The sequence below is a fragment of the Eumetopias jubatus genome, unplaced genomic scaffold (assembly GCF_037043125.1).
Source record: "Eumetopias jubatus isolate StellerSeaLion01/CBP00866 unplaced genomic scaffold, mEumJub1_p1.0 scaffold_10, whole genome shotgun sequence".
Lineage (NCBI taxonomy): Eukaryota > Metazoa > Chordata > Mammalia > Carnivora > Otariidae > Eumetopias > Eumetopias jubatus.
This window is the reverse complement of record NW_028274816.1, coordinates 27,254,678-27,281,973: the sequence shown is the minus strand read 5'-3', so window position 1 is coordinate 27,281,973 and position 27,296 is coordinate 27,254,678. Positions and strand designations below refer to the sequence as shown.

General features: G+C 44.1%; 1 protein-coding gene across 1 annotated transcript; it reads right to left on the bottom strand.

The window, feature by feature from the left end:
* Positions 1-193: 193 nt before the first annotated feature.
* COG4 (component of oligomeric golgi complex 4) lies at positions 194-27,274 on the bottom strand. Its single transcript, XM_028092525.2, has 19 exons — positions 27,099-27,274; positions 25,413-25,495; positions 24,594-24,708; positions 22,093-22,267; positions 21,090-21,283; positions 19,425-19,530; positions 18,518-18,675; positions 17,761-17,819; positions 14,900-15,033; positions 11,582-11,700; positions 10,861-11,027; positions 9,893-10,058; positions 5,985-6,047; positions 3,014-3,130; positions 2,355-2,447; positions 1,651-1,734; positions 1,325-1,426; positions 980-1,108; positions 194-754 (listed from the first exon to the last, which is right to left on the bottom strand). The coding sequence occupies exons 1-19, from the start codon at positions 27,264-27,266 to the stop codon at positions 620-622; spliced, it is 2,367 nt and encodes a 788-aa protein (XP_027948326.1). The 5' UTR covers positions 27,267-27,274; the 3' UTR covers positions 194-619.
* Positions 27,275-27,296: the final 22 nt, after the last annotated feature.

Here is a 27,296-nt window from a genome sequence, read left to right as displayed (position 1 = left end):
GGGGGGATGAGGATCCAGGATTAGATGAGGTTGAGGTGCATGCTTTCATGTGGGTCCTGACAGTGGCTGTGCACCCCTCTGGGTATGGGAGGAGGCTGAGGCTTTAGGCTTTTGCCTTCACACTTCAGTGCAACTGGTGGACCTGTCTTGCCCTATAGCATCCAGCCCGCCCTGGAAACAGCATACTGGCATCTCTCCAAGGAGTGTCTTTATTCAGGGTGATCATAAACATCACAGCCTCTCCTCAGAGTAAACCTAATTGCCCAGGGCCCCAGATATACCCAAGTCCTTTAGGGCTGGCAGGGAGGCAGGCGGTTTGCTGTAGTGTCTGAGGAGAGAATGGCCACCCGTGCAGAAAGCTGGCCTGCCTTGGCTTTCCCACGTAATTAGGCGCCCACGGGGACTCACCTCTCTTGGTGGGGAGACGCTACCTGCAAAGCACCACCCAGACAGGCCTGAGTGCAGACAGCAGAGTGAGTTGAGCCTTATTTCCTGCTGTCTGCAGTGGAACAGTCTGCTCTGTCAGAGCTCCCCAAGCCAGCCTTGCTCAGCCACTTGGCTGTGGCCACTTAGGGAAGGGGCCTGAAGAATGATGGACCAGGTGGGCGCCCCCTGGCAGCTACAGGCGCAGTCTCTTGATGTCCTCACTGCGGAAGTCCATGCGCAGAGCCAGCACCTGGCGTACTTCGGCAGGGGTGAGGCGCCATGTCAGTGGGCCAGAGTTGGCGCCCCAGTAATCTAGGATCTCCGTGACCTGTGGGGAAGAACATATGACAAGTCAGCAACGAGAGGCTACCCTGACAGAAGGCCTTGGGCTCCACCAGAGGCAGAGCAGGGGTGGTGCCCAGAAAGAAGGTGCTCTGTAGGGCTGGGCTGCTGGTGAACACTTGGCTTTGAGGGAGAGGCAGGGATCCAAATGTTGTTTCTGCCTCTCTTCCCAGTTACCTTTCCCTTGCCAGGTCAAGGGAGCCACACATACCCGCTCCAGATTGAGGATCGTGGCCATCTGGGAGAGCCGGGCAAACTTGTCTCGGATGGTCCAGGTGGTCACTGTGGTAAGGTAGGCGATGAGTGACCTCAGCTCCTTATCGAACTGCAGACCGCCCAGCTGCAAGGGGGCACAGGCTCAGTCAGTGTTCAAGGCCTGGCCCTCATGTGGTGCCTCAGTCAGCTCCAAGGCCTCAGATGCCAGGGCAGGACTGGGGCTAGATATGCAGGGCCTGTGGGCAGCAGACGGAGGGGAGGCAAGTCCTAGGAGGGCTAGGACTTGTCTTCCTCGGAGGAAAAACAACAGAGCTGGGGACCTGTACTCCCTGGACCTTACCCGGTTAAAGGTGGATTTCAGCACCACTCTCTCCAACTCGACAGCAACAAGGCTGGTCATGAGGCCGGTCAGGCTGTCATAGATGACCGGGGACAGGCTGGCCTGCACACAGAGGCTAGACATTAGTGAGAGTCCTACCTAAGCCCCTCTGCCTCCAACAGGAGTCTTCGGGGGGTAGGCACAGTTATAGGAGGTTGTTGGGGGAGTATGTCTACAGGCCTGGAAGAGTTTTGGGGGTTCCCAGTAGGGTGTGATGAGAAGCCAAAGGCTGCTGATTTGGGCAGAGGTGGGTAATTCCATAACCTGGTCTCTAAGTTCCTGCTCACCTTGAACTCCGCCATTTGTTGCTCCAGGTTAAGGATGAACTGTTGTACCCAAGGGTCATTGGCCTCATAGTCGTTGAACTCTTCCTATTGTCAGGAAACAAGCTGGGTCACTGGGGGTGTCTCCAGAAAGTACCATTCACCCTACCCCACTTTCACCCCTCTAAAACAACAGAGGAAGAGGCCTTTCCTCTCTAGCTTCTGACTCATCTAGCTTAAAAGCAGCTTGGATGTCCAAGCTGGCGTATGCCGCTGGTGCTTTTATACCACACTTCCAATCAGGAAATGGCCCTGGGCTGCAGCAGCGGCCCACACAATATGGTAAAGCTCCTGGCCTTTTATTTCCTTTTGCATCTCATGTTCTGCAGGAATGACATCATTAGGCTAGAAAAAAAGCTCCTAAGTCTGATAGGTGGGGCAAAGAGTCTCAATAAAAGAGGATGTGTCAGGTCAGGGCCAACCCCCTACAGGTGTCTTTCAGAGCCCTTCTGTCTGCAGGAACAACCTGTTGCCTGGGAAGAACCTAGTCTTCCACGGGGAGGGACTGAAATTCACATCCATAGAAGTATATTATACTTCCATGGAACTTCCCTCCAGAGAAGCAGGGAAGGGCTGGTCTGTGCAGACAGCTCCACTGCCCTCCAGCGGGGGGGTTGGGAGAATGAGGAGTAATCCTGGGCCTGATGGCTGCCTATGGTCAGGCTGACCTCCTCGATGTTGTGGGAGACAGATAAGAAGGTGTTGATCCAAGGCTGCACCTGCGGCTTGATGGCTGTGCTGTTTAGCTCTGTAAGCCCTTCCTGCGGGACAAGGCAGAAACACATGAGACAAAGACGGGTGTACCTTGCCCTTCCTTCTGCTCCACCCATCCCGTGACTGCCAGGGCATTCTTCCAGTTCTCAGGCTTTCCTGTGGGCCTGTCCAAAGTCTACCAGAAAATGCTAATCGAAGGGGTCAGAAACAACCTGTTCCTTTCCAGATCTGTGCCAATTCAGGTCCAGGCTATGGGGTTGGTTTGGCAGACTCAAAAAAAGAGATTTCTGAGTGCCTGATAGTAGGCAGCACCTTTGGCTAAGGCCAAGCAGGTCTGAGTAACCATGTGGTTCCATTCCATCTGAGCACCTTTCTGGGCTCCTGGCACTGGGGGCCAAGTGGAGACTCAAGAGGACCAAAATGCTGGCTTGTCAGCATGATAACTGCTGAAAAACCTTTAATCTTAAAGGGACTCGAGTTCAGTGTCTTGCATGCTACCCCCTCATTTCTCCTTGTTTCCTTATATACACCGATCCTGTAATAAACCAGTAACAATATTCTCAGAGCAACACACAGGCACAGGATTCAGTCAGCAACTGATCCTGGGGCTTACCTGCAAGAGGTCTCGGAATTTGCTGGACACGGCAGCTAAGTCAGAAAGGCAGCTGTCAAACTTGGCCTGGGCCTGCTCCCCTCCAATGCCCTGGCTGAACAACTTGGTGCAGTCACTCTAGGGGAGAGTACCCAGTTATCAGGCTTCCAAGCATGGCTGGGCTGTGTGGGTGCAGGGAGGGTGGGGAGGATACCCACGTGCAACCAGCCATTTCTCCAACTCCAGCTTTCTCTGGGAACAGCTATAGTCCATCCTAGGCAAGAGTCCTTGATAGGTTTCAGAAAACTTGGATACTATCCCAGTGGCTAGCCACTTGGCTCCCTTGTCCCCCTTTGTAAGATGACAGTATTGGTATCAGTGGGGTGTGAATAAGAAACATAAAAACCAGAAGTTTTTTCATACCTTTAGAGTCAGACATTCCTAGCTTCAAATCCTGGCTTAGCTACATATTGGTTGAGTGACCTTGGTCAAGTGATTTAAAGTTTCTGAGCTTCAATTTCCCTGTTTATAAAATGAGAACACAAATTCCTGTCCCCATGGTAGTTGGGAGAGTCGGAGGAGATGATGCACAAAGTGCCTAGTGCAGTTCCTGGCAAGTAGTAGACACTAAGGAGACACTAGCTTTTATTGTTATAGTTTCTCCTTTTTAAATAATTTGGTCCTGGGGCGCCTGGGTGGCTCAGTCAGTTGAGCGTCTGACTCTTGACACCAAGGCACCCCGATAAATAAATCTTTATAAAAAAAATAAAATAATTTGGTTTGGCTGCCCAAGGGAGATCATCATGATCACAGCTAAGTTTTAAGTGCTTACTATAGGTCAGCCTGTTTAAAGCATTTTTACTTAAAGTACCTATCTTGGGGTGCCTGGGTGGCTCAGTAGTTAAGCGTCTGCCTTTGGCTCAGGTCATGATCCCAGGGTCCTGGGATCGAGCCCCGCACTGGGCTCCCTGCTTGGCAGGAAGCCTGCTTCTCCCTCTCCCAATCCCCCTGCTTGTGTTCCCTCTCTCGCTATGTCTCTGTCAAATAAATAAAATCTTAAAAAAAAAAAAAATAAAGTACCTATCTTATGAAGTAGGTAATGTTACTATTCCTCTCTATAGGTGAGGAAACCGAGGCACAGAGGAGTTAATAATTTGCCTAACGCCATCCAGCAGTTAAGCTGTAGAGCTGGGATTCAAGCTGGGATTCTGGCTCCAGAGTGCCTGTTCCTAACCCCCACACTATAGCCTAGGTATAGAGGACATCACAAGGGCAGCTGCTTGAAACTCACCATGTTTTGGTTTGCCGGGAGCTCCTTAGAAGTCTGCTGTTTTGGCTCCCGCAGAAGCAGTAGTGTGGAAGAGACAGGCAGAAGCCCTCAGTTCCACAGCAGCTCCAATACGCACCATCTTTACCTAGCCTTTTAACCTCATCACACCACCTGACCTATCTCACAGGTTTGCTGGTGGGGTTCAGAAAGAATACACGTGAAATGCCAATCTAAGGTGGGTGGGATTTATGGGAATGGTTTTTTCAGCTCTTTGCTCTCCTTTTCTTTAACTTGGCTAATTCTCCTGGCTCAGTTCTGAATTTCTAACATTTCCCAAAATACTCCTTTCAAATTCAATATTCTAATGTTAAGGACAAAGTCAGGAATACAGTCTAAGGTGCCGTGACTCAACAATGATGAAGCCATCTTGTTGAACACATACAGTGTGACAGATACTATGCTTTTGGTACTTTGTAAATATCACTCTTATTTTATTCCATTTTAAGGCCTTTTTGGGGTAAATTCCTAATCTGAATCTCTCATCTGGCTGCTCTGAGCCTCCTTCAGGAATTGCATCACTTACAAGGACTTGGCCCCCCTGTGCTGGCTCCTGGCCCCCTCAGTCTGCCCAGCCCTAAAGCCGGCACTTAACATCAGCCTGTGCGCTGGAGCCCTGTGCCTCTGTAGTAACATATCCTCCTTGGAGGAAGTGTCCGCTGGGGTAGCAGGGCCCTGGCTTTCCTCCTCTCTCAGAGGCAGACTTTCGGATTGGGGGAGAGTTGGGCCCTGCATTTTCTAATATTCAGCAAAATGATTGCTTTGTGCTGTTACGTGTAACTATTAGTACAATTATTAACTACCCCTGCATGCCTCTCACATACCAGGTATTTTATATTATCACATTCAATTTTCATAACTCTGCGAGGCAGAGATCATTTTACCTATTTATACATGAGGACACTGAGGCTCTGGGAGGTTAGAGTACTTGCCCCATGCCACACAACTAGTCAGTGGTCAAGCGGAGATAGGAACTCAGGGGCATCCGACTTCAAGGCCAAGCAATTCCTACCACACTATGCAGTCTTCCTTTAAAATAATGGTAACAGCAACAGATTTGTACAGGGGTTGGTAAACCCTATTTCATCTTAATTTCCTTTTTTTTTTTTTTAAGATTTTATTTATTTGACAGAGAGAGACACAATGAAAGAGGGAACACAAGCAGGGAGAGTGGGAGAGGGAGAAGCAGGCTTCCCGCTGAGCTCTCGATCTCAGGACCCTGGGATCATGACCTGAGCTGAAGGCAGACACTTAATGACTGAGCCACCCAGGCGCCCCGATCTTAATTTCCTAACATTTTTAGGTGACTTTATCATTTTTTAAAGTGCCTTCAACCCCTTTTTAATTAGGCCCCCCCAATAAACCCAAATGAGGGCAGGAAGGAAATCTGTTTTATAGATGAGAGTGCTGAGGCTCAGGGAGTTAAGGGACTTGCCAGAGGTCATAGGCCAAATATGTGCTTTATGTGCTGGAAGCACTAATTTGAATATCATCTTCCAACTTGTCGGTTGACCGCCAAGTGAATCCCCTCAAGTGCTCTGAAGGAAGACTAGCTCAATGCCAGGGAATGCACAGTCCCCATCAGAACCAGTGCACAGGACTCCTCCATGGGCAGGCCCAGAGAGGCTGCAGCTGCTGAAAACTGACAGGCAATTTTCTCCATACCTCCAGTGTCTTCTTCAGCGTGGAGATGTTCTCACTGCACACTTCCACGTTGTTCAGGGTCACCTGGGGGAGATGAGGACAGAAGAATGTGACTTCCTGCTCACCGGTGTCTGTACCCACTCCAGTGCAGGCTGGCTGACTGGCTGACAGCTGTTACTCCTGAGGCTCAGAGGGGGGCTAAGGAACATGCACAGCAATGTCATCTGGAAGGGCGCTCAGGTCTCAGATTGGGCAGAATGGTGAACCAGGCTTGCCCTTTCTCCTGTGCCTGACACTAAGGCAGCAAAGCCATCTGACCTCAGGGGTAGTGATCCAAGGTTTCAGGTCTTTTTGTTCCATGTTTAGGCACACAGGTCTGGGAGAAGTCCTGGGCTCTAAGCCCAGGTCAGTGAGGCAAAGGCTGACATTTATTTAAGAAATGCTTCCTGGGGCGCCTGGCTGGCTCAGTCGTTTAAGCGTCTGCCTTTGGCTCAGGTCATGATCCCAGGGTCCTGGGATTGAGCCCCATGTCTGGCTCTTTGCTCAGTGGGGAATCTGCTTCTCCCTAAGCCCCTCCCCCTGCTCATGCTCTCTCTCTCAAATAAATAAATGCTCTCTCAAATAAATAAATAAAATCTTAAAAAAAACATCTACCCTCTCATAGAGTTCACATTCCAGAAGGCAAGTCAGATAAGAAATACCAGGTCATGATAAACACAATGCAGAATAAAGCAGGGTGAGAGGATGGAAAGTTAGTGACAGGCCACACAGCTAGAGCCAGGAAGAGAAATCAGGTCTCCCTAATGTCGTCTCAGCCATGAACTCCTTCTTTCATAACTCTATCGCCTTAGAAGCTCAGTGCCGAAATACCAGTCATAAAAAGCAGCATGTAACAAAAGTAATGATTAAGGCACAAACTGCTATGGCTCTTTAGAAGAAAGAAACATTTCGGTCTAAGGCATTCAAGGAAAGCTCCATGGCAGAGGTGGTAACTGAGATGAACTTAATTCAGCTCAAGAAGGCTAGTGTAATTCTAACAGTTGAGGGTGAGTACATTTCTCTACCCTAATCAGCCTTTCTCTAGTGCACTGTCAGTCCCTTTGATATTTTCTTAATGGTATTTAGGATTACCCAGTATCATTTTGTTTGCTTCTTGTTTGCCTTTCCTGCTAGAATGAGAGCGCCATGAAGGCAGGGATCTATTCTGTTTTCTTTAGAACTATGTCTCTAGTAGAACACTGCCCAACAGAACTTTCTTGATGATAGAAATATTCTAAATCTTGTTTAGTACAGTAGCCCTAGCTGTCTGTACATGAGGCTAATGAACATTTGAAATGTGGCAAGTACAACTCAGGAACTGGATTTTTGGTTTAAATTTAGCCACCTCTGCCTACTAGCTACTACATCGGGCAGTGCAGTTTCAGAGCCTAGAACAGTGCCTGATACATAGAAGCGTCAAGAATGAATGAGTAAATGAATGTGTTCTGCAGAAGGGATAGCATAAACACTTGCAAAGTAGCAGGAAACCCCAAAAGGTAGTTGGGGATCAGCAGAGTCAGTGCACGGATATGTGCAGGAAATGGCAAGAGGTAAAACTGCAGAGGTAAGTGAAGTCAGACTAGAACTTGGGAGCCATGCTCTCCTGTAGACAACGGGGTGGCACCAAGGATTACTACCTCCCTGGTGAATGCTGCATGAGCACAGCTGTGGTTTAGGAATGCTAATCTAGAGGCTGTGAGGAAGTGGAATTAGAGAGTTTGAGAGGATCATACTGTCTCTGAACTGGTGTGCTGGTGGCATGACCATGAAGGCAGGGGTGAGGCAGGGAGGAGCCAATTTTCAAGAGAGGCGTTAGAAGCTTCAGGATTTTGGGGTAAAAGAAGAATCCTAAAACCCCAGGGATTGAGATTAGGATGACCCCCTTGTGTCCCCAAGAGTGCTTCCCTCATCACTGTCCTACAGCCAATATTGAAAGATCATGCTGCTGACAGTGCTGCTAAGGCCACTTTCATGGGGGATGGGTAAGACTTAAAGCCTTTCATTAGCATGCCACACACAAAGCTGCTAACATCACCAGCTTGCAGAGAAATAAGTGCACTGTCATGACAGCTCAAGGATGAAGGCCACAACTTAAATGTTTCCAAGGCATTTAAGGCCATAAGAAAAATCTATCATAAGGGGAAAATGGATTTGAGTTCAGAAGGTATTGATTTCAAAGTTTCCTTTTACTGACAGTCCTTGTAAGCATGGATTCACCGGGCTTATCCCCGGCTCATGGCGACTGATAGGTCAGCACCATGGGGAATTCATCCTGACAGCCAAATGAATCAAGGTGACATAAGAAATAAGTGCTGTGGTGGGAGTGATGACATTTTGAGTACTTGGCGTCAGGAAAACTAGAAACCTGTCACCAAGCATTTAGCATCACCTTTCTTGTTGGCCTTATCTTCTGAGCCCTCAAACAATGAAGCTGTCTGTGTGGCAGCCACTGTAATGGGGACTTGGGGGGCCAAGGGGAGGAGACTAGCACTAGAGTGGCAGGATGGGTGAGACTCCGGAGGCTGTCAACAAACCACCAAGCAAAGAGGCAGAGCTTTGAGGTGGTCAGTAGCTAGGAGGTCGTTTCTGAGTGGAGAAATGAAAGAATAAAAGTAAGTGCTATACAAAATGAAACAAAAGAATGCAAACAAAATGAAAAATTTAAGTCAGTTCATGATCATATGAAACAGGCTGCCAGACATTTTGGCAAAGTTCTCCAAAGGTGTTGGATTTCAGAAGCTTCTTGGAGCTGATCCTCTTTCTTGGAAACAACCAGGACGTCCCAAATCACTAAAACCCATGCTCAGGGAAAATATTTTCAGTGACAGGAGGAGAGTGGGGCTGCCTAAAGAGCCTCCATACTGAATCTGCCTGATAATATTTAGCAAAATATTAACTGTGGGTTAACTTGCACAGGTGGGTAGATATTAGTATACTTATGCTTCTGTCTCTGAAAACAACAGCTCTTAACTCTTTTGGGGGTCACAGATACCTTTAAGAAGCTGATAAAAGCCAAGGACTCTGCTTCCAGAAAAAAAAAAAAAGGTACAGATTTGGCATCTAACCCCAGGGTTTTCAGAGACCCCCATTCGTAGGCTACAGATGGAGAGTTCTGCTATAGGATGTTTCCTTCAGGCTCTGAACCGCAGGAGCCAAGAAGACTCGGAACCTGGCCACTGTGGGGGTGGAGCAGAATGACCTCTGACAGCACTGTTACCACTCATGCCAACACAGCACATGCCAGAAAGGGCAGATCACAGGCTCAGGACTCATCTGTATTCTTTTGGCTCATCACAAACTGGCTGTTAACCTTGTATAAACCCTTTCATCCTTCCATGCTTCTTCCTTCCCACCTGTCATACAACCGGTAAGACACTGCTTCATCTCATCCGTCTTCTGGCTAAGTGCTTTAAAAAGGTCTTTTTTCTGAGGAAGTTGAAAGCCTAAGAAGTGTGCTAGGAAAACAGCCCCGCTAGGCCTAAATGATCGGTAACCCCCATGTTGTGGGACTGCCCTCAGAGAAGTGGTCTGGAGCCTTGGCACAGATATTACGGTCGGTTCTGTGGCAGATGCAAGCCAAGCTTGATACTCAGTGGAGCTCCCTGAACAGCTTCATAGTGCTCTTGGGAATAAGCACTTGGGAGAGCTGAGGTGCCCAGCCTTCCAGGCAGGGAACAGTGATGTCCTGGGTTGGGTTGCTCAGAAATCGGTCCCTAGATAAGAAGTGGTTTCAGAACCTTCTAGGAGGAGCTTTCCTTAAAGGAGTTTTCCTTCTGTAGAGACACTGGATGAAAAGTTTCTAGTTGAAAACTAATTATACTGTGGCTTAGAGGTCATAATTTAACCTCTTGAAATAAACAGACCAGCTCCCAACCTATGTGGCTACGTACCAGGAAGGACAGCTTGGCCTCGTCAGTGCTCTCAATGCCTTTTGTGTCAAATTTGCCTTGCTGGAGGCTGCTGTGCATGATGTTCACGGCACTCGTCACCCCACGCTGGATGTCCTGTAAGGTGGTGGCCGGGAATCCCATCCGCAGCTTGTTACACAGAACATCCCTGGGAGGGGGAAGCAGAATGGCATATGGAGATTGACAGCACTCAATCTTGCTTCCAGGACAGCAGGACCAGAGGCCCCACAACCCTGACCCAGCAGCCTGAGCTGCTCTTTTGGGGGAATAACCAATCCTTGAGACCACTGTAGGAGAACTTGAGCATCCAGGGTATGAGAGACACCAACACCCTTTCAAGGGCACTGATATGACAAGAACATATAGAGGAGATTGGTCCGTTCTTTATTCCCTATGAGGATTTCAGTTATCGCCAGTGAACTCCAACAAACTGAAGAGGAGGCATACAGGTTAGTGAAAGGCAGTACCATGTAAGTGGTGAGAGAACAGGTTTTGTGAGTCAGTTCTGGGCTCTATTCCACATTCCACCACTGATGAGGTGTATGATCTCCCTGAGCCCTAGTTTCCTCATCTGTAAGAGAGCTAAGGGTTCCTACATCATAGGGTTGTTATCAGGACTGAATGAGAGCAGGAAATTAGTATAGTGCCTGGTCTGTAGCAATGCTAACTATGATCACTATATTACAACTACTGCCTTCAACTGAGCTGTCTGTTCTCTTTCCTAGGCCTGAGGGCCAGTAACCCCTCCAATCCAGTCCAGGGAGCATAAGATACCTGGCTGCTGTACAGCTGCCTGGACCCAAGGATGTTGTACCATGGACAGGAGCTTATATCCTATATAGTACTGAACTAGAATCATATGGAAAAAAAGGAAGCAACATGGGCCTCAGGAATCAATCACAACTAGGACCTTTTTGCTTCTTAGAAAGTAGAAAGGGAGTCAACCCTACCTGAAGTCAGACTCCAGCTCTGTGGTAGCAAGGTTGATCATGGCACAGAGACAGTCAATGCTGGAGCTAGACAGAGCCCGCCCAATGCACTTCTTAACAATGTAGAAGACATCATCCACCATGCTGGACGTCAACTGGCCTTTCTCGTAGGTGTCCAGAGCCACAGCCTAACCAAAAGGCAAAGCAGCCAGTGAGGGCTCCAGTTCTGCATGCCACTGTTGTAGATGGTTCTGGAATAGGCTCTGGTTCTGCTCCCTTTTGAGCTTGTCCTTGTTTCTCCCAACACGGCTTACTCTGGTCACAGCTTGGTGTGGATTCTCCTTGCCAAAACAGCTCATTCCCCTACTGATGACTATTAGGACATTAAGTATTTAGGGCCTTTGCCCTGGGGTCATCTGTTACCTGGGACATAAGACATCTGGAGAGGCCCTTCTTCCCTGAGGTTCCTCACCCACACACTTCCAGGGAGGCAGGGCACAAGTAGGTTCCCCGAGTTGCTGAGGTGTTCTTTTGTGATTCTTGGGAAAGACATCCTAGCTGGGTCTTTGAAGAGCATGACAACTCTAAAAATGCCTTCTAATCATACAAAGGGGTACCACTCAGTTGCATGCAAGGGTATTCTCAAAGCAGGCCAAGAAATGTGACATGCCTCGGCCATTTCCTTCAGCCTGGCTTCTTGCACAGGAAGCCCCATTTCCAAGGGGTGTGTCCTCTGTCCTACCTTGTTGACAGTCTCCCTCATGAAGTACTCCTCCATGGTGATATAGAAGCCAATTAGCTCTTGCATGGTGCAGCTTAACAGGCAGTTATTGAGGAGCTTGTCCAGGCACTTCTGGTGCTCTAGGGGACAGCCAACAAAGGGATACTCATTTTTCTTCCCCAAGGGAAAAAGTTCAACTGTTTTCATTTACCCAGGTTCCTTTCTAGTCTTTGTTCCCAATCTGTACATAATTTACATGATTATAATCACAGGACAAAATTTTGTATTCTGCTTTAAAAAATTATATATATGCCTTGGGGCACCTGGATAGCTCAGTAGGTTGAACCTCTGACTTTTTTTTTTTTTTTTAAGATTATTTATTTATTTGAGAGAGAGAATGAGAGATAGCATGAGAGGGAAGAGGGTCAGAGGGAGAAGCAGACTCCCCGCCGAGCAGGGAGCCCGATGTGGGACTCGATCCCGGGACTCCAGGATCATGACCTGAGCCAAAGGCAGTTGCTTAACCAACTGAGCCACCCAGGGGCCCGAACCTCTGACTCTTGATTTTGGCTCAGGTCATCTCAGGGTCGTGAGATCGAGCCCTATATAGGGCTCTGTGCTTAGCGGAGAGAGTCGGCTTGAGGATTCTCTCTCCCTCACCCTCTGCCCCTCCTGCTCGTGCGCTTGTGTGCACATGTGCTCTCTCCCCCTCCCTCTCTTTTTAAAGCAAATAAATCTTTAAAAAAAGTTTATATCATATATGCCTGAAACTAATGTAACACTGTATGTCAACTGGGCGCCTGGGTGGCTCAGATGGTTAGGCGTCTGCCTTCGGCTCAGGTCATGATCCCAGGGTCCTGGGATCGAGTCCCGCATCGGGCTCCCTGCTCCTTGGGAGCCTGCTTTTCCCTCTGCCTCTCTCTCTCTCTCCGTCTCTCATGAATAAATGAATAAAATCTTAAAAAAAAAAACACTGTAGGGGCACCTGGGTGGCTCAGTCAGTTAAGCGGCTGCCTTCGGCTCAGGTCATAATCCCAGGGTCCTGGGATCGAGCCCCACATCGGGCTCCCTGCTCGGCGGGGAGCCTGCTTCTCCCTCTCCCTCTGCCTGCCTCTCTGCCTACTTGTTCTCTCTCTGTATCTCTCTGCCAAATAAATAAATAAAACCTTTGGAAAAAAAAAAAACACTGTATGTCAACTATACTCAAATACAAAACTAAAAAACAGATTATATCATAAATATATTTTTAAAATATTTTATTTATTTATTTGACAGAGAGAGTCACAGCAAGAGAGGGAACACAGCAAGGGGAGTGGGAGAGGGAGAAGCAGGCTTCCTGCTGAGCAGGGAGCCTGATGCAGAGCTCGATCCCAGGACCCTGGGATCATGACCTGAGCTGAAGGCAGACACTTAATGACTGAGCCACCCAGGCACCCCTATCATAAATATTTTCAACGTTTGTACACACAGCTTCTTTTATCTTTTTTTTTTTTAGTATATGTGCTGCTGAAGCGAGCTTATCTTTTTTTTTTTTAAGCTTACTTATTTTTAATGGCTGTGTGATATTTTATTAGGTAGATAGTCAACAGTTTTTTAAACTCTTATCTTTAGACACCTGGGTTATTTCTAAATGTTTTGTCCTTATTAGAGATAACTAGAAACCACAGTAATTGGAGATTATGGTAATTTTTTTAAAGATTTTATCTTTAGGTAATCTTTGTACTCAACATGGGGCTCGAACTCACAATCCTGAGATCGAGAGTTGCACACTCACTGACTGAGCCAACCAGGCGCCCCATGGTAAATGTTTCTGTACAAAGAACTTTTTACTTCTTTCCCATTAGAATTAATTAGTAAGCCTTAAAATACTTAAGTTTTCAGGGCAAAGACTGAAATATATTGGGTACACTATATTTCATTCTCTAAACCAGTGTTGTCCCACAGAATTTTCTGTGATGATTAAAATGTTCTGTATCTGTGTTGTCTAATACGGTAGCCACTACTGAGCACTTGAAATGTGGCTAATGTTAACTGAGAAACAGAATTCTTAATTTTAGTTAAATGTAAATTTAGACAGTCCCATGGGGCTGGTGGCTACTGTACTGGACACACAGCTCTGAACAGTGACAGTCATTATGAATAGTAATGCACATCAAACTCCAAAAAAGCATACATCCTCCCTTAAACACCAAATCAAAGCAATACCATACTAGGTCATATAAATAATTCCCTTATCATGTATTATTGACACAAGTCATGTAGAATGCCGCAGATGCTGTGTTAATTTCAAGTCTCTAGTTCAGAGAATCCTGCATATAATTAACCAGCAGGAATTAAATGGTCTTCTTAAAAAATCCAGAGAATCAATTTGTAAATGAAACTGGACTGTGGTACACATTTTTTTCCAATGTATTTATCCCTTCAAAACTTGTGACTGGGGGAACTGGGAGACTGAGGGAGGGAGTGAAAGGCTTTCTTTATACTATGTACTCTTTTTAAATACTCTTTAAACTATATACTCTTTTGTCAATATTATAGCTTAGTACTGAAGTGTTATTTTTTTTAAAAGATTTTATTTATTTGAGAGAGAGAACGAGAGTGAGTGTGCACAGCTCGATCCCAGGACCCTGGGATCATGACCTGAGCCGAAGGCAGACGCTTAATCAACTGAGCCACCCAGGCGCCCCTTAAGTGTTCTATACCATAAAATTCACACCTTGTATGTGTACATTTCAATATTTTTTTTAAAGTAACTTTATAGAGTTTTGTAACAATAGCCACAATCCAGTTTTAGAAATTCCTATCACTCCCAAAAGTTCCCTTATGGAATTAAGTATATCTTTTTGCTCTATCTACCTATACATCATGTGTGCAAATCACCTATTTTATTTATTTATCATTATTATTTTTAAGGATTTTATTTTTAAGTAATCTCTACACCCAATGTGGGGCTCAAACTCACAATCCCAACATCAAGAGTCACATGCTCTGCAGACTGAGCCAGCCAGGTGCTCTATATCACCTATTTAAATTAAATGCTAATCCCTAAATCAGAGCTGGTGAGAAAGCACGGTGTGGAGAAAAGATCAGAGGAAAATAATTTAACCATTCTGGGCATTAGCTTTCCTCACTTGTAAAATGACTAAATGGCCTCAAAGACCCAGTCCAATTCTAATATTCAGTAAGTCTATCTTTCCTTTTGGGAGTCAGTTTGCCCACAGACCACAGAGGCTAAGAAGCCCTAGTTATTTCCTTGTTACGAGATCTATGGCTTAACCATTAGAAAACAGTGCCAACTCTGTCCTAGCCCTCCCAGAAAGTACGGGCCATGCCTTTTACCTTGCTTTACTTCTTCTGAGGCCATGGAATCCCCCACCTCGAAATCAGAGCTGATCCTCTTCCTGAGGAAGCGTAAGTACAGCTCACTGCGGGCATTCATGAGGGTGACCTCAGTCAGGATAGGGTCCAGTTCCCTGAGATACATGGAGCAGAAGGAATAAGCAGGAGGCCACTGGATTGCCAAATATAAGGGCTACAGGGTAAACAGAGTCTCAAACTCCCTCTCCCACCGGGCCCAGAAGGGTCAGCTCTGCCAGATGGTCATCCTGGCTCTGCTGGATACTCAGAGACAGCTGTCAACCACATATTCCACTTACCTGTTTCACCTGAACCATTCACCCGCTAAAATACCGTCAGAGCTAAATAAGAGACTGGGAGTTGTATTGTTGTAGGGAGTACTATACTATACATAGTATAAAGAAAGCCTTTCACTCCCTCCCTCAGTTGTAGACAAATAAAAATTGTCTATGCTTCACATGAAAGGAACCACACCTCTCCAACCTCTTATTTAGCTGTGGTGGGATTTTAGGATACCCCATTAAACTGTGTCCCACACCCATTCATCTACCCAGATGAAGAGCCAAAACAATCTTGAAAAAAATAACAAAGTTGAAGGACTCATACTTCCCAATTTGAAAACTTACTATAAGGCTACAGCAATGAAGACAGTGTGGTACTGGCATAAGGACAGGCATATAGAGTCCAGAAATCTTCACATTTATGGTCAATTGATCTCCAACAAGAGTGCTCAGACAATTCAATAAGAATAGTCTTTTCAACAAATTGGGCTGGGATGATGACTGATATCTACATTAAAAAGAATGAAGTTGGGGGCGCCTGGGTGGCTCAGATGGTTAAGCGTCTGCCTTTGGCTCAGGTCATGATCCCAGAGTCCTGGGATCAAGCCCCACATCGGGCTCCTGGCTCAGCAAGGAGCCTGCTTCTCCCTCTCCCTCTGCCTCTCTCCCTGCTCATGCTTTCTCTTCTCTCTTTATTCAAATGAATAAATAAAATCCTTAAAAAAAAAATTAAAAAAAAAAAAAAGAATGAAGTTGAACCCCTCCCTCACAGTATACACACAAATTAGTTCATTTTCCACACTGAACTCCAGATCTTTTCAAAACAGATCTGGTCATACTGTAATCATATAATTTCCATAGCGCTTAGGATATAGGACCTGAGTGGCCTGACTCTAATGACCTCTCTGGATTCACCTTATACCAGGCTCTCCCCAACTCTGTACTTCAACTATACTGCGCTTCTTTCAGTTTTTCAAATACACAGTGACTTTGCACATGTTTTCCCTGCTCTACTTGGAAAACTCTTCACCTCTTATTTCTAGTTACTCTTTTTTTTTGTTTTTAAGATTTTATTTATTTATTTATTTGACAGAGACACAGTGAGAGAAGGAACACAAGCAGGGGGAGTGCGAGAGGGAGAAGCAGGCCTCCTGCCGAGCAGGGAGCCCAATGCGGGGCTTGATCCCAGGACCCTGAGATCATGACCTAAGCTGAAGGCAGATGCTTAACGACTGAGCCACCCAGGTGCCCCCCCTTTTTTTAAGATTTTGTTTATTTATTTGACAGAGAGAGAGAGCAAGTGAGCACAAGCAGAGAGAGTCAGAGACAGAGGGAGAAGCCGACTCCCTGCTGAGCGGAGAGCCCAATGTGGGGCTCGATCCCAGGACCCTGAAATCATGACCTGAGCTGAAAGCAGGCACTTAACCGACTGAGCCACCCAGGAGCCTGATTTCTAGTTACTCTTAAGGTCTCAGATCTAAGGTCATTTCCTCAAAGATTTTTCCTTGAACTTTATCAGCTTAGGTTACATCCCTTTATTACATGCTCTCCTGCACTTTCTACTTAGTATATCATAATGATTCACAATATGAACTATAGAGTCTGACTACTTGGATTCTATTCCTGGCTCTGCGATCTTCTAGCTGTATGACCTTGGGCCAGTCACTTAACCTCTTCAGGCTTCAGTCTCCTCCTCTGCAAAAAATGTTTATAGATTAAATCAGTGACCCTCAACTGAAGGTGATTTTACACCCCACCCTCCACTCCCTAGACATTTGGCAGTGTCTGGTGACAACATGCTACCAGCAACTAGTGGGTGGAGGCCAAGAATGCTACTACTAAACATCTTACAATCCACAGCACAGTCCTCCCTAACAAAGAATTATCTAGCCAAAACGACAATAGGACAGAGAATGAGAAACCCGTGAATAAATGACTGAATATTTGTTAAGTGTTTAAAACAATGTATGCCATATAGTAAACACTATATTATTTGTTAGCTATTATTATTATCTACTTTATAGACTACAGATGCCACAAGGAGAGAATTATGTCTGGTTTGCTTACTTTGCTTGCTGCCACATCCCCAGTACCAAAGACCAGCGTTTGACCCATAATGTGTACTAAGCAAAATTTACTGATTGAATGAATACATTTTTATAATGTTTGAATTTTCTTTTAATGAGCATATTTTTAAAATTTTTTATTATTTATTTATTTTTAAGATTTTTATTTATTTACTTGACAGAGAGAGAGAGAGTGAGAGAGGGAATACAAGCAGGGAGAGCAGGAGAGGGAGAAGCAGGCTTCCGGCCGGGCAGGGAGCCTGATGCGGGGCTCCATCCCAGGACCCTGGGATCATGACCTGAGCCGAAGGCAGACACTTAACGACTGAGCCACCCAGACACCCCTAACAAGCATATTTTTATTAGAAAAAAGTAAAAGCTTGAGTCATAGATAAAATATTTCTAAAACACAGACCACCTTATAATAGAGCAGTCTCTGAATGGTACATGATTACCAATTCAAGCTCCTATGGGCTAAAGAAAACAGGATTATTACCTTGGTTCTATTTTTTCTGTTGTAGAATTTCTCATCAAGCTGTTCTGGACATGCCGGAACTGCAATATACCAAAGAAATGAGATTGCTCTTCCCCACCCTCCTTCTATCTTCCTCTTGCTGGTCCCTCCAAACTTCTGACATAAAAGAATGTTTAAGTTAGTTTGCTTAACAGGCAAGCCAAAAGTAGGCTATCAGGATGATGAACCAAAGATTTACTTTTGATTTAGATGCTAATGCTCTCCTTTATTATTGCACTTAAAAGTGATGTTAATGGTGTTCCGATGAACTACTATCTAGTCTCCTAGAGTTCTAGAAATAAAGTTGTATGGGCTACTCCTATTTCTAAATCCTACTCTTCCTCTGCTCAAAGGAAAGGAGAAAAAGTTCACAAAAAAGCAAGTGTTACTGTGAGCACTTAAGAGACTAAGGAGAAATCAGAGACAAGAAGTAAAATTCTCCTTATATCACGAGAAGGCACTACTACAAACTCTGCGGTAGAGAGGTGCTCTAATGTTTCTGTTTTGTGTTTCTTTCAGGAAGCCCTTCCTCCTTCTTTCTCTGTCTTGTACTATATCATCAGGACACCTCAAATCCAAAGTAAGCTGGCGACGGGCAAGATGCAGGCAGTTTGCATTTGGTATTTATTTTTCTATCTACCTCTTTTTTCATCCCTTCCCTACCCCACCCCCAATTTATTTTATTCAGTATCCCTGGCTCACACTGTTTCCAAACCCACCTGCAGCTTCTCCTACTCACCTGCTGGTGGTAGTCCCTCTGCTTGATGAACTTGTCCACCACCTTCTCCACTTGTCTGTCACATTCCACCTGCAGGTATTTTATCAGGGTATAAAGTCTCCCTGGCCCATAATAGGTCTCCACTATTGGTTGGTGGGTCTCCACAATGCGGGCAATACCTAGAATGGAGAAAATGAGAGGGCTGGATTCCAAATATTCTTCTCACAAAATAAACTTTCTTTTTTTTTAAATTTTTTTTAAAGATTTTATTTATTTATTCATGAGAGACAGAGAGAGAGAGAGAGAGAGAGAGAGAGAGAGAGAGAGAGACAGAGGGAGAAGCAGGCTCCCAAGGAGCAGGGAGTCTGATATGGGACCCGATCCCAGGACTCTGGGATCATGACCTGAGCTGAAGGCAGACGCTTAACCATCTAAGCCACCCAGGCGCCCAAAATAAACTTTCTTCTATCCAGGACTGACCTGGGTCTAACTCAACCCTTTAAGGCTATTTCACCTCCCAAAATGAATACAAATGGTTCTTGCCAATGCTGAGAGTCGCTAAGCAAAATTTGTCGTTTAATATGTACAGTGCTTGGTAAATCAGAAGGCATTTAGTTTATGCTGATAGTGTAATAGGAGCATCTTTGGAAATCAGCATCACTCTCTTCCCAGTAATTTACTTTAGGGTTAAATTTACTCTTAGTATTTGGGTCTTGAAGGCTAGGGAGGAGCAAAACACTTGAGAGACTCTAATTTTTGCTAATTAGATACTGAATTAGAAAGTTTATTCTCCAATGTATCAATCAATACACAGCAAGCTACAGGATTAAACTAAAGGCATCAGGCTAACAGGGAAAGAAGAAAAGCTAGGCTATGGGTGTTAGGTAGAAATGTCTCCAGTCTCTCTGGAGTGGAAAAAGAGACTTACCTTCAAAAAGAAGAGTGAGTGTATCTGCAAAGATGACTGCCGCTCTCCGATCACTCATGTCTGTCCCCAGCACCAACAGCAGATTCTCCTCTGCTTTACTGGCCACCTGAAAAAAGCAGAAAATCCACAGCAGTTCTCAGATCAAAGGCTAGTCTCAGTTTTCCAAAAAGACCTCCCACTGACTTTCTTTTTCCCATGTTTGCTTTGATGCTTGAAAGCTTAGACAGCACAGAGGAACCTCCGTTGGGGACTCTGAGTTGTCTGGGTCTCAGGCAAGACAAAGAACTTGAGCGCAGTAAAAACTCTTCTTCAACGCAAAGACATAAATAATGCTTTCCTTTTCTTTGAAGATATGTATTGCCATTAGCCAAAGGAGAGAGTCCCCACTTCCAATAACCACCTCAAAGGATAACTCAAAGTTATCATTAATGGTGCTTCATTGGGCAGGACAAGGAATCTGGGTACCGCAGAAGGGAATTTTAAGGGATTTAAAGTAGAAGCCATTTCTAGGTCCCAGGTGGCAAAGTACTGATAAAAAAAAACCCTTATATTTTATTTTTAATAAATTTTTTAGAATGGTTAAGACATACACACTTAAATATTCAAAAGGAACAAAGGAGTGTTCAGTGAAAAGCAATTCTTCCTCTTACCTATGTCTCTCAGTCTCCTAAGTCTCTTCTCCAGAGATAACCGTTGTTAACCCTTTGAAAAATACCCTGTGCTTATACAAACATATATTTTTATTGCCACCTCTGTCATTTGAAGCAGAAATGTTGCGTATAGTTGTTTAACTTAACCATACATCAGAGAGTGAAACATGTCAGCACATACGGAACTATCTAATTTTTCTTAATGCAGAACAGTGTTCTATTATAGAGAATTTGGAGGGGAAGTGGCACGATACACTCTGACATATAGTTACAAACAATAACCCTCTGCATACATGCCTGCTGAGATTTGCTTCTTTCCATCTAAGGTCAAGGGGAAGGGGCTGAGACTTCAACTGAAACCTGTTTCTTTTTCAGGATTTAACCTTAAGTGATCTCACCTCACCTCCTTCATCTCAATGTGGCTTATTTTGAGACTCAAGCCTGGTTATGAAGTCTTAAAAAGAGTAACCAACAACTTTGAATGCTCTTAAACGAAGCCAGTTCCTGGCTGACAGCCTAAAAAGGGTGATTCAGCTTGTCAGAGAATTTGCATTTCATTTTATTTTTTTAAAGATTTTATTTATTTATTTGACAGAGAGAGAGACAGTAAGAGAGGGAACACAAGCAGGGAGAGTAGGAGAGGGAGAAGCAGGCCTCCCGCTGAGCAGGGAGCCCGAAGCAGGGTTCGATCCCAGGGCCCTGAGATCATGACCCAAGCCGAAGGCAGTCGCTTAACCGACTGAGCCACCCAGGAACCCTGAGAATTTGCGTTTTAATTTTCCTATGTTTTCACTTGGTCTGTCAGAAATTAATGTACATCAGTAGATGTCTAGACCATACCTAGGTAAGTGCTGAATGAATGTGTACGTCCAGTCCTGCTAGGCTACAGTGAGAGCAGGAAAGGGGAGTTAAATCCAGAAGTGACAAAGTATCCACAGAAACTGGATCCATACAGTGCCCCAATCTGCAGGCAGAGAATCATACCACTATCCTACCAAGCAATCAGGGGCCATACCTGCTTGCAAAGGTATTCTGAGAACTTGCTTAATCCCTCCTCATGCAGACCCAGCAGTGGGAAGATCTTGAAGAAGCGCTCCACCTGGGGTAGATCCCCTTCCTTAGTAGCGATGGCAAACTTCTCTGTTACAATGGCTTTGAGACGCTTCTCAGCTTCCTGCAGCAATTTCAGGTTGGCATCAATCATGCTGCCTGCACATTGGGAGGAAAATGGGAATTAATGTAAAGAATGGTGCTCTGTCAGGTCTATGCCACTTTGTGCACCATTATTCATTCGAAATATACACAGAAGTTCTAATCAGCAAAAGAAATAAGATCTGTGGCACAAATAACTATAACAAATGTATGATAAATGTAATAAGAAAAGTGTTCACAAGTCATATTTCTAGTTGAACTAATTAGAGAAGTCTTCCCAGAAGACTTCCCAGAAGTCTTCCCATTTAAAGATGGGCAGGGTTTTGATACCTGAATAGGAGGAACTTACATTCCAAGCAAAGGGAATGAAATGAACAAAGGAACAGAAATAAAAAGATGAAAAAAAAATTTGTAGAGTATTGCAAGTAATATATACTCTGGTATATAGAGGACTCTATTATATGTGCACATTGAATGGATGCATGAGTGAATAGCATGAAACAAGGTGAGACAGACAGGGTGGGTTGAAATCACAGAAGGCCTAGAAAGCCAGGCTAAGAATTTAATTTTGTAAGTAGGTGATATGGTCAAGTGAAAAGAACCCACTGGCCAGAGGACAGTAGATGTGGATTCAGTTTCCTTCTCCATAAAAATGGGAATAACAACACCTGTCCTAGGGTGGCCTATGACCTATATAGGGTTGAGTACCAGACAAAGAAATTGCCTAACAGATGCCCTTTTCTTGGTTGAGTTTGCCTTGCTCAGATAACAGATGCTTGTAACTAAACCAGAAATGATAGGCAATTAAATCAGATTACAGATGCTTGTAACAACCGTAGAAATCAACAGTTTGGGATGGATGTCACCTTCTTTGCCCTGTCGACTGAGCTCAATGACTGACTTGTCCAGGCACAAGTAGCGATGAATGTGGGCCGCAGCCTGCTCATAATCTTCATTCCTCAAAGCAGTCTGAACTCCATCCATGCAGAACTTCAGGTCCAAGATATCATCAGCTCTCTGAATGGCTTGATAGAGGCGGTTCTGTGAAAAGACTTGGTGCTTAGAAACAATGTCCTATTCTTTCAGAATATCTCTTCAGAAGGTAGGGAGATTCAGGGGCAGAATCTGGTTAACCAGAGGCCCTGAACCAAAACCACTACCACTCACAAAACTGTTATTGATGATGATTAATAGCACTGACAGGTATCATACAATTTTATTTGTGACCAGATCACTCATTTTAATGGAAGCAGGAACAGAGACAAGCCATATTTGTATTTGGCTGATGCTGTTAAATTAATAATGGAATCAGAGTGTATTTTACATTTGGAAAGAGGATATTATAAACCAAGTAATAAAATAAGTGAAACATGGAAAATATTTTTCTTTTAGAATAAGCAAGATTTTTTTTTTTTTAAGTTTTACTTATTTAAGTAATCTCTACATCCAACGTGGAGCTAGAATTCACAACCCTGAGATCAAGAGTCACATGGTCTTCCCACTGAGCCAGTCAGGAGCCCCTAGAATAAGCAAGAATGTTTTAAAGAAATCTTAATAATGTGACTTGGTGGCTGTATCGCTATAGTATTTTGTGGTAAGTTATTTTTGCAGAATCTCAACAGATAGACTGGGAAGAGTTATGCTATTTCACAGGGGAAAACTGAGGCTGGGACTGACTTATTCAAGAGCCCAGATCTTGTGCTATTCACTACAGTAGTCATTAACAATTGGTGGCCACTGAGCATTTGAAATGTGGCTAGTCCAAATTAAGATGTGTAAAACACACACTGGATTTCAAAGACTTAGTACAGAAATAAAGAAGGCAAAATATCTCATTAATACCATTTTAAAGTAATCACATATTTAAATGATATCTTGGATACAATGGGTTAAATAAAACATTTCTAAGATGATTTTCACCTATTTCTGTTTTACTTTTTATTTTTTTAAAAGTAAATATTATTTACTTTTTTAAAATTTTAAAATTATTTAAATATTATTTATTTATTTGAGAGAGAGAATGAGATAGAGAGAGAGATCATGAGGGTCAGAGGGAGAAGCAGACTCCCTGCTGAGCAGGGAGCCCAATGTGGGACTCGATTCCGGGACTCCAGGATCATGACCTGAGCCGAAGGCAGTCGCTTAACCAATTGAGCCAACCAGACGCCCCTTACTTTTTATTTTTTAAAGATTTTGTTTATTTATTTATTTGACAGAGCAAAAGAGCACAAGCAGGGGAAGCAGCAGAGGGAGAAGGAGAAACAGTATCCCTGCTAAGCAGGGAGCCTGATGTGGGGCTCGAGCCCAGGACCCTGGGATCATGACCTGAGCCGAAGGCAGATGACTAACCAACTGAGCTACCCAGGTGCCTCTCTGTTTTACTTTTTAAAATAATGGCTACTAGTGAGGCACCTGACTGGCTCAGTCGGTAGAGCATGCAACTCTTGATCTCCAGGTCATGAGTTCAAGACCCATGTTGGGTGCAGAGCCTACTTTAAAAAAGAAAGAGAAAGAAAGAGAAAATAAAACTGAGAAAAATGGCTACTAGAAAAACCTAAAGTTAAATGTATGGTTTATATGCTTTTCCAATTTGGATGATTTTTATTTCATTTTCTTGCCTAAATGTCTGGCTAGAAACTCCAGTACAATGTTGAAGGAAAGAAGCAAGAGCTGACATCGTTTTATTCTTGATCTTAGGGGGAATGCACCCAGTCTTTTACTGGTAAGCATGAAGTTAGCTGTGGGTTTTTTTGTAGATGACCTTTATCGGGTTGAGGAAATTCCCTTTTATTACAAGTTTTTTGAGTTTATGTTTTTTCTGAGTTTATGAGATGATCATGCGGTTTTTGTCCTTTATTCTACTGATATGGTGGATATATTGATTGATTTTCAGATGTTAAAGCAACCCTGCATTCCTGGGATAAATTCCACTTGGTCATCGTATAATCCTTTTTTTTTTTTTTTAATTTATTTTTTGACAGAGACAGTGAGAGAGGGAACAGAAGTGGGGGAATGGGAGAGGGAGAAGCAGGCTTCCTGCTGAGTAGGGAGCCCGATGCAGGGCTCGATCCCAGGACCCTGGGATCATGACCTGAGCTGAAGGCAGACGCTTAACCGACTGAGCCACCCAGGAGCCCCATAGTATAAACCTTTTTATGTGTTGCTAGATTTGGTTTGCTGGTGTTGTTGAGGATTTTTATGTCTTTATTCATAATAGGTACTGGTCTGAAGTTTTCTCTTCTTCTGCCATCTCTGTCAGGTTTCACTATCTTGCATTAGATTTCTACTGAATGGTGCTGCTCTAATTTCTAATGTGGTGGCTTCTCTACTGCCCTCTACCAAAACATCAGAAGTTCAATGGGATTACCTTGGCCAAGTCAAGCTGACGGACTTTGCTGGATACATTCTCAGCTAGGTTGCAGGTAAAGGTGATCATTCCAGCTAGCTGCTTTGCATCTCCTTCAATTAACTGCAGGTTGGGACTGGAGACACATGTCAGCACACACACATCCATAGGGGCAGAAGGTAGGAATATGAGATGGAAAATTTTTTTTGTAAATGGAGACTATGTCTTGTACTGTCTTTGTACTTCCCCACAACTTTTAGCTCAGTTCACTCTACTCACAACTTTTCCTAAAGAGGATTTTACTGAAAACTGAGGTCTATACTAAATAAAAAATTACTTTTTATAACTACTAAATAGACCCCTATATAGGTACTGCTAAAGAACCAGAGAACAGATGCTCCCCACTGCTAAATATAAAATGCACTAACCAACAATCAAAGTGGGTGATGGGATCAAAGAGCAACTTTTATGATTAGCAAATACACAAAGTTTGTAAAAACTGTGGTTCTCAAATTTGAACCATAATCAGGATCTCTTGGTTTGCCTGTTAAAAGCTTGTCAGATTTCTGGGCTCTTACCCCCAGAGTTTCTGGTTCAGTGGGTTTTGAGTGGGGCCTCATAGTTTGCATTTCCAACAAGTTTCCCAATGAGTTTGATACTTCCAAGGACACTTTGTGAACCACTTGACTATACCCTTAAGTGTTCACTTGACCTTGAAATAATCCTCCTCTACATTTCAAAGTCAAGTAGCATTTTATAACAGAAAGTTAAGAAAAACAGTAATTTATCCAGTGGTCCTTGTCGGAATTACAATAGCTCTTGCTGAGCTGGGAGACTCACCCCATTCGATGGAGAGTGACCATTTTACTTTCAATGGTGTTTTGCTGTTCCAAAAGAGCATCCAATTCTCTCTCTACCACTTTCTGAAACACAGACAAACATTTTGTCATCAGAATGGTCAGAAGGAACCTTAAGAGTTATCTAACCCAACCACTTAGCTGAAGGGTGAATCCCATTTCAAATGTCTTTCCTTTCACTGAGTTCTCCTAGGACTTTAACCAACAATACTTTATTTTTGCATTTATCACATTGCATGATGACTGTTAGCTTCTGTGTATTTTATTCCATCTAGCAGATGAATAACACAAAGACAGAACTAAACTTTTAATCAGTATAATTAGCACAGTACCTAATGCAGGAAGGCATTTAAAATATAATGGCTAGACAAATGTAACTTTCAAAGTGACAGTTACAAAAAGTCTCTTCATAGTGTACAGTCAGTACCCTGAAGGGATAAATACATAATTCTCTCCGCAAAGTTATTTATGCAACCGACATTAACCTTAAATGCTTGAGTTTCTTCATCTGTAAAATGTAATACCTACCCCATAGGACAGTTGTGAGAGCCAAACAAGATAACAAACATAAAGTGCTTAGCATAGTATGTGAAATATTGTTCATTAACAGCCATCAATATCAACTACACGTTTCTATTAAAATAGTTCAGTAGGATCCAGAGGGGAACTTCCCCTTGACAGTCATCAAATACAAGTACAGAACTAATATTATTGTCTGTAAGATGGACTTAATTTCACCTTAAAAATTGACTGACTCAATGAATGCACGCTTAGGATTGTTAGAGAGTACTAAATTTTATAAAGCACATCTTGCTGAAAAATGTTACCATAAACTGCTTGAGTTGGTGCAAATTAATATTTGAAAATATTCTTAGATATCAATAATCCCCCCTCCCTCCTGCTGAAACTGCCTTTTGTACTCAACCTTAATTAAAAGTTTAGTTTAGAGAACAGCTACTAAACTTTTAGATCAGAGCTTGGATCTCTTTCTTCTGAGTGGCAAGGAACCCAAATGATATTTAAAAATTATTGACAGCATCAGGTTGCCACGGAAAATAAAGGAAGCTGCAAAGAATCCTCAAGAGAATAAATGTAGTCCATGCCTCTATCTGACACAATGCACGGGTCCAAGAGATGAAAGTTACTAGTCCGATTAGACAGTTGTGCCTGTCTTAAAACCTCAAGCTTCTACAAAGCTGCGGACTTACCGAAACGCTAAAATTACACCCCCAAATCATTCCCCACAAAAGTATTAAAACGCTTAAAGTTTATTTGCAATGACTTCCTGCTTAAATGAGAACACGGTGAACGCGTTTCGTAATTTTTAAATTGCTAATTCAATGCAAGAACGCCTTGCTTATTTTGATAAGCAAGCGAGTTGACGTACGCTGTCAGTCTAACTGCTCTAGCCAAGAAACTTAATTTAGATTAAGGGCCAGGGCAATCAAGGGGAGCGAAGCAGATCGCCGAGATAACAGGGAAAACAAGTTTAGGGACACCAGATCAAGTGAACAGAGATGTCACGTCCCCCCAAATACACTCAACTACACTCCTTCAATAAGTGCTTTTTTGTTTCCCTCGGCAGAGGCAGGGAGAGAACTTCCCACAGCCCGGAATTCCCAAGACTGACGGCTCCAAGCCCACTGCCCCTGATTCAGGCCCCTCCCACCTCCTCGCCGCAGAGCCGTTCGTATACAGCCTCTAGCTCCTGCAGCTCGGTCAGAGAGCGAATGAGCTCGGTAGAGATTTCCGAGCAGCGGCCTCCTCCCATCCCCTCGGGCGGAGGAACCCCTGACAGTTTCTGAGGGGAATCGAAATCCGCCATCTCGGTCCCCATTTCGCGCTTCCGGCCCCGCGAGGCCCCCGC